The sequence below is a fragment of the Penaeus vannamei genome, chromosome 11, assembly GCF_042767895.1.
Source record: "Penaeus vannamei isolate JL-2024 chromosome 11, ASM4276789v1, whole genome shotgun sequence".
NCBI lineage: Eukaryota > Metazoa > Arthropoda > Malacostraca > Decapoda > Penaeidae > Penaeus > Penaeus vannamei.
Genome location: NC_091559.1, coordinates 31,950,161 through 31,962,499, shown reverse-complemented (window position 1 = coordinate 31,962,499; position 12,339 = coordinate 31,950,161). Strand labels below are relative to the sequence as shown.

Here is a 12,339-nt window from a genome sequence, read left to right as displayed (position 1 = left end):
AGTATTAATTACATCACCAATCAAATTATCAAGATTGGAAGCACATTACCTACTAAAATGAAGAATATTTCCACGACTTACTATCTCTTCGATCATCTTGTCACCAAACTTACCTTTGTACTAAGCGTATTTTTTGTTTATTCTGATCATAGTGCAATTCAAAGAATATTTACCAGAAGAGGAATCTAACTTTTAAGTGTTTACTCTCACCCACCTTTTGCCAGGAATGCTGCAGTTGCATACCACGGCGCCCTCCCAGTCGGTCGTGTCATCAGCTCCTGAAAGATGAAATGTACTATTCCGTGCTTCTGTTGTCACATCTATATCTACGTCTTTATATCAATATACATCTATATTAATACATAGTATGTCTCCATATATATATGAATATACTATACAAATAAATTTCACATATGATTTCCTATAAATGTACTGTGTTCTATGGGATATGAGATGAACTTTTTCAAAATCTGACTTTCACAATAAGTCTGCACCCTACTCCGTTAAGCCTAATCCAGACCATGATACACTGTATAGAAATAGTTCCACAGCATTGTATCTGTTCTGTCCCAATGCAGTTGCTCAACAACTGAGCAGCATTCTGATGTTAGTTTGTCATATGACTGTAGCGCGACACTCGAGAAACACTCCCGCCACTATGTATCTGAATTTTTGCAACTGTTGCTCAATAGCTGCACACTGTTGTACATTCAGATCAAGCTACACTAAACATCCCACAAATTGGGAGTGGAATGTACGACCGTGATCATTCCAAGTGCACTTCATGTTATTTATATTTTGAACCTGGAAATCTACTACTTACATAGAGCAACAGAATAAACAACAGTCTTGGGAGAAAGAAACTAATAGTAATTTATCACACAGCTGTTCTGACTCACACAACTTTACATTGTCAGAAAAAAAACATTTACCTGTCAAGCAGCTGCACTGACACACACAGGTTAATGACGCCAGAAGCATTGCATTTGTATTTACAATATACATAGTACGTATATTTTCCACTGTACCCATATCACATTAAATCCATAATGGTACAGCTGGAGCGTGTGACTATACGATTTTCTAAACTATTCTTTACGCCCAAGGACACATTGAGAATGGCATATGCTACAACTCTATCATTCTTGTTTCCGGCATATGGGTTGACTGCTTCTTTATCTACACAAAGAGCTATAGGACTAAAATATTTGGTAGACATGTATAACCATTCTTTCAGCATTATTTTATGACTAATTTATTCACAGTTAAAGGAAAGTAAACAGGTTTACAATATTTGGTAATCTCTATTTGTATGTATGTATGTATGCATGTGTATATGTGTGTGTGTGTGTGTGTGTGTGTGTGTGTGTGTGTGTGTGTGTGTGTGTGTGTGTGTGTGTGTGTGTGTGTGTGTGTGTGTGTGTGTGTGTATGTGTGTGTGTGTGTGTGTGTGTGTGTGTGTGTGTGTGTGTGTGTGTGTGTGTGTGTGTGTGTGTGTGTGTGTGTGTGTGTACATTAAATATATATATATATATATATATATATATATATATATATATATATATATATATATATATATATGAAGGGTGCACATCCATTGCATGTTACACCATAATGTGAGTTACTGCAGAGAAGGTAATGAGCAACCTTATCACTTCTCACCTGAATTGAAGCCTCCATTCCAGCTGGACGATGAAGAACTCCCATTCCACTGACTGCTTCCACCTCCGCTTCCACCTCGCATGCTTCCTCCTCCTCCCCAACTTCCGCTTCCTCCTCCCCATCCTCCTCCTCCTCCTCCTCCTCCTCCTCCTCCTCCTCCTCCTCCTCCTCCTCCTCCTCCTCCTCCTCCTCCTCCTCCTCCTCCTCCTCCTCCTCCATCATCTGCCCAGAGGAAGAAATTGCAGCCTTGTCCCTGAGGTTTCGAACATTTATAAAACTGTCGACCTGAAACGAGACAGAATCATGGCCCTAGTGCACATTCATGCGTCTACAGGCATCATTTCAGCATTAAAGTAAATTCTCAAACATTACCTTGCACAACTCTCCTCCAACCTCGCGTTCTTACCTGTGTTGGGACCTTCTTTTCTGACGGTGAGCATGATGGCGTCCTCGTTGCAGTTGCAGACGATGGCATTCTCTTGGTCCTCACTGCCGTTGGCCGTGCCGCCCCAGCTCGGCCGAGGCTGTGACTGAGAGGAACCGAAAGACGAGAATCCCGAGTCCCTGGACGAAGAACTGGCATTATGGGACCCTCGGCTACCCCTACCTCTCCCACGCGGAGGCCGTAAGGGGCTTCTACTAAAGGTGGACGAGGGGGACGGGAATGAACTGTTGTTGTTGTTGTTCTGTCTGTTGCTATTGCTGGTGTTGGCGCCACTGCTGGCGCCACGCTGCCCGAACACAATCCTTCTCTGGTTGCTATTGGGAAGCGTGGCCGGGTGAGAACTGGATGATGAAGACATGTAGCCACTGTCCCAAGAGTTCCTGCTTGGGGAAGTCCGTCCACCTGATGCTCTTGGCCGTCCTCCACCTCCTGTACAATTATGAAACCTTACCATAGAGATTCTAGGTCTTTAATGTTACATGCAACCACTAAAACTCTATTACTGCTATTCTACCAAGATGAAACAATTCATGTTGTAAAAAAAAAAAGTCATGTCGGTCTCCTGACCTAAAAATAAAAAAAGGATGTTGCTACCCATCAGGTTGATTCCTCAGAGACATTCCAGGGTGGAGAAACCAGTGAGACAACTCTTTAGGTTGAGGCTAAGGATATCGGACGAAATCTGACATCAAAAAATTATGATGGGTTTTGCCTATCAGCTACTAAGCCTGGCCTAGGTTTAAAGCCAAGGGTGGATGTAGTAATGGGCCATCCTTAGTATTAATCTAATTGAATGACAAAAAGGTAGTAAATGATTGTTGTCTCAAGCAGAAATGGAGACTATCAATTATTAGGAAAACTACAGTAAACAGCAAGAAACGCGATAGGGAATGAATAGGTCTTACGGACGTTTAAATACTTATCTGCCTATTCTACATACACCAAGGCTATTGGTACAGATGGTATCCTAACACCCTGTGGTAATTTTTGTGTACTCTTAAATATTAGAGACAATCTGCTCGACATTTCAGGACACACAGAAATGCTTTAAAATGCCAACAATCAATATGCCCCAACCATATAATGCCAAAAAATAAAGAAAAAAAAATCTATTTATAGGGCGACGTTCAACCCTCAATACCCAACCTGACCAAATCGCCAGGTAACTTAGACCTTTAAAACAAAAATTCAGACAATTTGCCTATTTGTTGGCAACAGGCTAAATACCAGTGCATAACAAACCAGCATAAGAATCAGTGCGGAGAATCATAATCAAGACAGAATAACACCAACCGTTGCTATCGAAACAGGAGCAGAATACTATTCCTACTACTTCTTCAGGCAAACCAAACCAGCCAACTCGCAGTCTCCTTGCAAAGAATGCTACTACTGTTCCCACCTACGGCGAATGTTATTAAATCTCGACATCTTCTCATGGGTGTTCGTCGTGGCAGATATCCCACAACACATCCTCGGCGCCGATTTTCTGCATCACTTTCACTTGCTGGTCGACGTTCGCCGACTCACCGTGACCTATGGCACTACAGGCAAGTCCACTGTCGGTAAGCACATATTCACCAGACTTCACCAGATTTCCCCAAATTACCACTGTTTTCTTTGACAAAGAAATATTTGCGATACTTTTAAGAGATTTCCCAGTTATCACGAAACCCTGTACCCTAGTGAGTCAGCCTCCGCACCAGATTCGCCATCACATCATCACCACTGCTCCTCATGTCAACAGTTCCTGCTGCCATCTAGTACCAGGTCGACTTCAAGTTGCCAATTCTGAGTGTCACCATATGCTGAATCTTGGCATTATATGCCCCTCCTCCATCACATGGTCCTTGCCCCTGTATCTCGTCCGGATAAAGAGCGGCCATATGGCGATTATCACTAGCTCAACATAACCACAAAAGCTAATCATTATCCACTTTCTCAAATACTGACTTCTTTACAAAATCTGGGAGGCTGCAGTATATTCTCCTACCCTGACTCGGTGAGGGTCTACTTCCAGATACCAATTGCTGAAGAGGACATCCCGAAGACAGCTGTCACTACACCTTTCAGCCTTTACAAGTCCACCCGAATGCCTTTTTGGTTGAGGAACGCTGCTTAGATCTTCCAGCATTTTATGGTCACCCGCAGCTCTTAAGGTTGTTTTGTGTACCTCGATGACATCCTCATTGCCAGCTAGACAGAAGAACATCCCGGATACATAAGGGGCCTCAGTAAGTCGTGATCAACCCATCTATGTGCTTCATTGACTTTCCTGGGTCACTTGTCACTCTATCTCAGTTGAAGGCCTTGATCCTGCCTAAGAAAAGGTAAGCACCATCACAAACTTTAACAAGACTCAGCACCAGTTGCATCGGTTCCTGGGTATGCTCAATTTTTACAGGCGTTTCATCCCCAGTGTGCAGATCTTGCTGTTCCCCTCAAAAAGATGTTAGTCAAACTTCAAAGGCTCTTTCTTGGACGACGTCAAAGTAGGCAGCTTTCCAAAACTGCAAAGAGCCTCTCAACAGAGCCACTCTCCTTGTATACCCACGGCCTACCAGTATTCAAGTTGGCACCTCAGATGTTGCTATGGGTGCAGTGCTCCAGCATTTGGCTGATGGTAAATGGCAACCCCTTGTATTTTTCTAATCGTTTCGGATTTTTTCCTTCTTCATAAAATTATACGCCATGAAACACGATACAGAGAAAACAAGACATACATCCTCATTCTCCACGTTGCTCAAACGAGGATTTACTCAAGCAAGAGGCATGTGCGGTATGGTACAATGGTGCTTTTTGCTGTTAAGACACAAGTCAGATTGCAGACGAAGACAGGGCAAGTTGTACCGCGCCGTATGTTGGTGACAAAAGGAACTAGCGTCTTGCGTCAAAAGCAGCATCGTGTAAATTGGCCTTTATGTCTACAATTACCTGGATGACTACCTATCGAAGATAGTTGTGGATTCTATGAGCGTCATCATATATTGATTGAAAAAAAATATATAAAAGACACTAAACTTACAAAAGCCTTTCCACTCATTTTACCACATTATACATCATGCAACTGTGCCAGTTACCCTGGTACCCCATATTTCAACAGAAATAGAAAGTCTGACCATACACTTTCCAATAACATATACCGTTACGTACAAAAAAAACATTAATAAACATTGATAAAACTGAAATTGGGAGGAAGGAAATACTATAACTGAAATTGAGTAATATATAATAAAATGTCAATTGTGACATGCCTGCCACACGATTATACTCCATGCAAAACAAAGTTTCTTCGTATTTTTATCCAGTACTGTTATTTTTAAGCTTGAACGTTTGTCCGTTTCTCTAAAAATTTTGTGTGGCACCATTGTTATTTGCAATATATATTACGTATTTCTACAGTTCTATTATACCTAATGTGACATAACAATCACATGACCAATTAATAAGCTTCATAGTAATTATACTTCGGTTTTTGCTTTCCCATCATCCTTCCCTTTGTGGCCGGGTCGAAAAACCAACACAGCGGTTCTCGCTCGGTGGCGCTCTAGGAGGGAATTTTCATCTGTTTTCTTCACAGCCGGGGAAATATACCCTTCTGTAAAGGGATCCCGGACAGACAAGTCTAGCGTGACCGTCCCATAAGAAAATGGATGATATTGAAGAGATACTGGTACTATGTATAGCAACACAGAAAAATAGAAAATCATGCAAAACACTGACACAAGCAATGATACTTTTTGAAATATAGTTGTTAACGCTATGAAACTGTTGGTACCCCTGATTTCCCACCTACTTTTGGGTATGTGTGGCTTATCCGAATATCGCAAGGCAAATACCATCAAACGGGAATAAAATCATCTCACAGTGAATCCATATGAATTCTGGAACAAATATTCGTGACATGAATCAAAACGGAACAAATTCGAAGCGCAAATAATAAGCCTTCTGTAACCTAAAGTTCTGTTTGTTATTGAATGTTTTGACACCCCTCCTAACGATAGTTTTCAGTATAGCTTTACATACTCATATGCTGTGCTTGTTCAATTTGCCGAAAATCTGTATATCAAATATTTTATTAGTTCAAACTTTCCTCTGTAACATAGATATCAATATGTTTACGTAAATGCACTATACCCAATCTAACAGAAGAGTATTTTTGCTTTTTCATCAATCCTAAAAGCTCATTATCAATGAACATAGTAACAAGTGCCTGGCATACGATATCTTTCTGCCTTTTGCCCTAACAGACACAAGAATAGTCAATGTTTATGCTCTAAAATTATAATCAAAAGTTTTCAAGCCCACTATGACTGGTGGTTATTATTATTACATATGTACATAATTATCAAGTATGTATGTATGTTTGTTTGTTTATTTACTTATCTATTTTACGTATAGGCTCATTTTCACATACTTACATATACATATACATTTAGAACTATTATACTACTATACATGATTAAGTCCTTATGCCTAATACTTACAAACTTAAAAGTAGCATCCAGTTTTCCAACACATTATTCCAGTAAGTCAACCAATAACTAGATACAGTAGATTATAATCATTACATTTAATGCATTAAAATGTGCCAGTTTTTGCTCTTTACTGTAGGTCTAATTAATCTATTACTAGAGCAGGTCTTCATGTCGGATTCTTGATTACTATGAATGTCAGGTAGGTGTCCTGTCTTCAAGGTTCACAACATCACCTTTTCAAAACTCTATCTTATACGTAAGGGAATAACCCAAGGAGTTTGGATGCGAAGAATGGGGGCCAAGACTTTTGAGGTTGTTCCATTGGGCCATCAGTGGCACTGGCGAGAGTCGGTCCCTTTTGCTTTGGTTTTACCTTATCTCCACTAGTTTGTCTGTTTCAATTATCTTTTGGGTGTCCAAAATCTAGCCAGATCAGGATCTGGCTAGATTAGCTTAGCTTTAAATCTAAAGTTTAGGTTTTTCACAACCTATAGAAAGTAGCATGCTATCACTCAGCTGCAGGAAGAACTTAATCGATAAGGGTTATCTTTCACTGTTTTCATGTGTATTTTGACCGACATAGTTTTTGGAAATAACTTGTTTCACAATATCAACTTCCCTTCAAATGACGGGGATGATTTCTTAAATCAAAAGATTTCCATCAAATATGAAGGTCACAAGTTTTCAAAACACATCAAAAACAATTCAAGAAATGCATTTCTTAAACCAAAGGAAGGAGAGTTTAAAAATGGCACATCTTCCTTCTATTGTTTCCACTGGCCTTGAAAACATTCTTATAAAGAACTCATTTCATTGGCAAGTATTTCACCTTATGCAGTTTTTCTATTGCCAAAATTATTCATATATTAAAAAATTATCTGCAGCGTCAACATCTAAGGTCATTTGTAGCGTATGCAAAATATTGCAATAGGGTGAGGCTTGGGGGTGAAGCTCTCAGGAAAGGAAAAGTCATGCAGCATTATAACAAAGTATTATGGCAAAACTGTTTAAAATTTATCGGCAATTAGGTCAAAATATGTTTAACAAAGGCTGTAGAGAGTGCTGTAGGTTAGTATGACAGGGAAAATTGTAAAGATGGAATAGCAAACACAGTATGAAGCCCATTCAGGACTGACACAAGGCCATCCTTTCAGCATAGCTCTCACACTTTAGGATGTGGACAGATTGGGATGAAGAAGAAAAGAAGGAAAATGGAGAAGAAAAGACAATACATTAGTTGAGTCAAGGGCTGAGGTCCAAGGTAGGAGTGATCCCCTACATTGGGCCTCTGTCATCTCCCAAGCCCCCCCACAACAACATGCATTGGATAGAGGTGGAGGGGTCTGTCGCCAAAGACAGCTTGTCTGGTATCCCTGACAACCTGTCTGCCGTATTAGAAAGTCAAATGCCTACTTTTTGAGTCAGCATCAAGACAGCAAGAAATGGTAAAATAACAGTTGCACTTACTTTCGGGCTCAACGTATGTGCCTTGCTCCAAGTAGTTACATACCTTATCTATACATTATCCCAATAAATCAATTGATATTGAGTTTATGATAATTTCCAACAAATGCAAATCTTAAAGTGTTGAGAAATTAGGATGTTTTGGAATACTGTTACATTTCTACAAACCAACACAAGCTATGACTTGGTAATCACATAGCCCAGTCCTATTAAGCTCACCAGAGTCTGGTCCATCTAGCGCACTCTTTTCATTATCGGTGCTCATGAAGATATTAGCAAAAAAGAGTGAAAAATAAAGGGTGAGTAAGGAAAAGTATCAGAGGAAATATGCTACTTTTTATGTAGTAGGTATTTTAGTAATACAAAGTTAATACCAGATGTCATATGACTCGAATGACTCAACATATAAGGCCAGGTTGTGTGTGATTGTGCTACAAGATGCATAGCCAATTAATTTTACTACTTCCACATAACTGAGTATTAATTTGCTAGGTCTGGAACACCTGTGGGTGCTTACAAACCATGATGATAAACTCACTAAGTATGCTACTGAAGTACCAAAAATTAGCAAAGTGTCAAGTAATAGACTGAAATAAACATAAAGAACCTCACCTCTTACAATGATAACCCCTACTTGCTGTCCGCAACACCAAAACAATAAAGTAAGTGCTAACAATCGACCCCAAAGCAATAATTCCACACCGAACATAATAAAATAATCAGCCCTTTACCAACTTAACATTCTTGTACAACAAAACAAACTAAACTGGACCACGAATGAAATGGAACTCCCAACCCAGATCACCGCACCTCGTCAAAACAAGAAACTGCACAAGCCCTTCCAGTAACCCACCAGTTCATCAGCACTCCTATTTTTTTCTCCGAATCCCTCAATAAGCACTAACCATTTTCTTTGACCCATCCCGCAACAAGGACACATCGTTGCCAGTCCCCCTCGAGAGCTACCAATTTCTTTTAAATTACACCACACGCCCCCTTGATCACTACCAACTACTGATTGCTTACTAAGAAATGGTACATAGCTCTTAGTGATGCTAGATCCTCCCTCTACATAATCCTTCATCCACGCAGATCTGTCTCTCTCTCTCTGAGACTGTTGTAGGACTATTTCTTGGCCTACTTCCTCTGGCTCCTCCTCATCTGTCGAAGAATCCATCACTCTCCTGAGGTCCAGAACATGCTGTGACATCCCTTCAACTGATACATTATTCTGGAATGCACACCTGTCACTGTGCCTCTCCCCCACATCAATGTGCATTGTGTATTCAGTGGCTTCGCCCACACTTCTTCCCCATTTCGATAGAAGAGGTACCTACCTCACCCCTTAATACCTTAGTAGGCATACTTGGGAGTCTCTAATCATAACACAGCTTTCTGTGGCACAGTTCTCTTAACCTGGCCAGACCTCTGTGACATACCAAAAAATGCTTCCATAGGTGGCACATGTGCCCCCTCAGTAAGAACCTTGATCATACAATGTTGTCTCTCCACGATTCCATTTCCATTTGGTCAGTATGCCACTCTAAAGAAATGACTAACATTCCACTTGCATATTCTTCAACACCCGAGACCAAAAGACTGTGTTGTTGTCCATCAATACCTCATCAGCCTGACCTCTCTCTAGAAAAAGCTCATTCAGCACACCTCTCAACCGTCTCAAGACAGCCACTATCAGGTCCACGGATGACCATGGGTAAGTACAACTCCTGCCTTTAGTGTGTCACATCATTTGCTAGTCTCCTCCATTCTTCATGCTGAACTTCCCTGCTTTAGGTATGGTTGGCACCGAATCAATCGGCTGACACAATGCCCCACCACCTGTCGAACCTTGTCCCGTGTCATTGTAGAATCAACCTTCCTTGCTACATACAGCGTCCTATCAACACCCATTTGGTGTATTTTGTACAGGTCTTCCACACTCGAGACGGTGGTCACTTTGGCTGCCTATTCCGAGACCTAACTAGGCTTTCCTCACTGTTGTTAACACATTTGCTTTGTTCCTCTCAGACTGCACAAAACACTCATAACCTCATACTGAACTCTTCGATCAACTCCATGGTCCCCAAGCGGCATTTCAAAATCATTTCTGAGGCTCTTTTATCCAGACTCTCTTCTCTGCTGTTACCCTTGCATTCAGCCAACTAACCACTGTAGCTGAATCCGCTCTAACCACAATGTTTCACAAATTCCACTTCAGAGCTAAGTTGACATCTTTTAATAGTGTCTAATTCTGCAACATTAATATGATTATAGTCATCTTTTTTCCTAAACCATGCACCATCCTCAACAGTTTCATTGAAAAATCTCTAGTGGCAATGCTACTCCAACTTGGGCACAACCCACCTGACTCTAACTGAATCTTCACAACTTACTCTCCTTACTATATCTTGCATCATCTCCATAATAACCTGTTCTTCCCATCTCAAACCCTCTGCTCTCCTCTTCACCCTAACAAGACTCTCAAAAGTAGCTGCAAATTGCCGTATGTGGCTGGTTTTGCCTCCAGTTATTTTTTGTCTGGTTCCAAAAATAAATTTTTCACCTTCTGAAACCAGTTGTGAATGTGAATTTTATGCACTATGCAGAGCTGGCCGCTTTTCCGTAGCAGCATTTCTGCTGTTTCCTAAGCATTAGAGGATAAAGAAAACTGGCTTTGCCACCCTCGCACCTTACTATTCAAGCCCCTGCACCCTGTTATTCCTGCCCCTGCACTCTGCTATACTCCACAACTTTAAGAGCCCGTCCAAAACCATCCTGCAGTGGGATAGTGACACATCAATTTTCTACATTTGAAAGCATGAATTCATAGAGGCCACTATTCCCTTTCCTTTGCTTAGCACAATCTTCAGGATTTTTGTCATAATTCACAGTGCCGAGCACAATCCCAAACCGAGCCTATTTAAACAATATCTTTTGCCGTTATATCTTACTAGCTGGTATTTCCAGTTTCTTTGCTTCACAGCTTTGTAGGTAGGTCAGCTTAAGATCCTCAATACTTGAGGCCTGACTCATTTGCCTCCACACTCTTAAAGTCTCACTGCACACGTCAGTGGCATCATCAACTGTATGAAACATCACATAGCGGTTGAACTAACTAAAATCCTGGACTGGTTAAACCTTTTCTTGGTTAGTTGTACCACTGCCATCAATGGTAACACTGCACTTTCCATTTCTCTCCCCCATGGCACCACCCTGTCATACTCCTCTCTATCAAGTTCTGTCATTGTGTGCTAATAACAATGCAGTTCAGCCTTCCATTTATTAACAGCCTTTGGAGTCACTTCTTGGGTTTTTCAACTTCCATTGGCTCTCCCACATTCTCTTTCACCTGCACATCCTCCACAGTCACAGCACACAGCTGGCACGTTCCCAAATATATCACTCTTCCATCCCCGATCATCACACCACCCAATTGACTAATTACATCCATCCCTATTATTATGTTGATCCCATCAATCCTTTTAGAAAGCACAATAACCTTAGTTTTCAGCCAGATTCCTTGTAGAGTCAAATTTATTTCTCTGGTACCATCACACTCAATTTCTTTCCCATCAACAGTCACTAGTCCTTCACCTTTTTCTATACATTTCCCTACTACTTGAGACAGTAGTCAACCAATGCCCTCAGCCTATTGGGGGCAATGGATGGCATCAAAACCTCAACTACTGGTAGGGATCTTGGAAGCACCTTTAACTGTCCAAGGAAATAACTTCCGGTGTAGCAGCTTCCCCTCAGCTGTTTCCCTGGTCACAACGACTTGCAATATGACCTTCCTTTCCACAAGAGTAACATCTTAAGGCAGGTCTTGGCTCTCTATACTCTCTTGCCATGTGAAGATCCCCACATCTGAAGCAGTGACCCTTAAAACCTCAAGTCCTCTAGTTCTACTATGTTCCTCTCGTAAAGATGAGATATACTGTGGAACTGGCCATCGTCTCACCATTGACAGTCCTCTAACTGCAACTGCCACAAATTCTTGACTTTAGTATTTGTTACTGAGAGCAATTCACCATTTCCTGAAGCTAACACCCTAGCACTCATGATCAACTAACGCACATCCACAATTCCAATTACTTTTACCTGTTGCCTATCTGTTGCTGAGAGTGAAGCATCTTTCCAAAGAATAAGTTCCAAACCGCTATACTTACTCATGTATGAGTAGATAGTCAATGTCCATGGTGCCAGGAAGCGCCTGGTTGCACAATCCTTATAGCGCAGTGGTGGCCGAATGGTCAGAGCGCCCGCCTTGTAATCTCTTGCACTGGCAGTGCG

At 41.1% G+C, this 12,339-nt stretch overlaps 1 protein-coding gene across 1 annotated transcript in view; it reads right to left on the bottom strand.

Moving 5' to 3' along the window:
- Positions 1–214: 214 nt before the first annotated feature.
- Positions 215–12,339, bottom strand: part of LOC113807124 (DNA topoisomerase 3-alpha) — a gene marked incomplete at its 3' end in the record, with an annotated part of 29,815 nt that continues 17,690 nt past the window's right edge. The window contains 3 exon segments of the mRNA XM_070127229.1: positions 215–278; positions 1,663–1,947; positions 2,069–2,536. Of these exon segments, the coding sequence (XP_069983330.1) occupies positions 215–278; positions 1,663–1,947; positions 2,069–2,536 (817 nt within the window).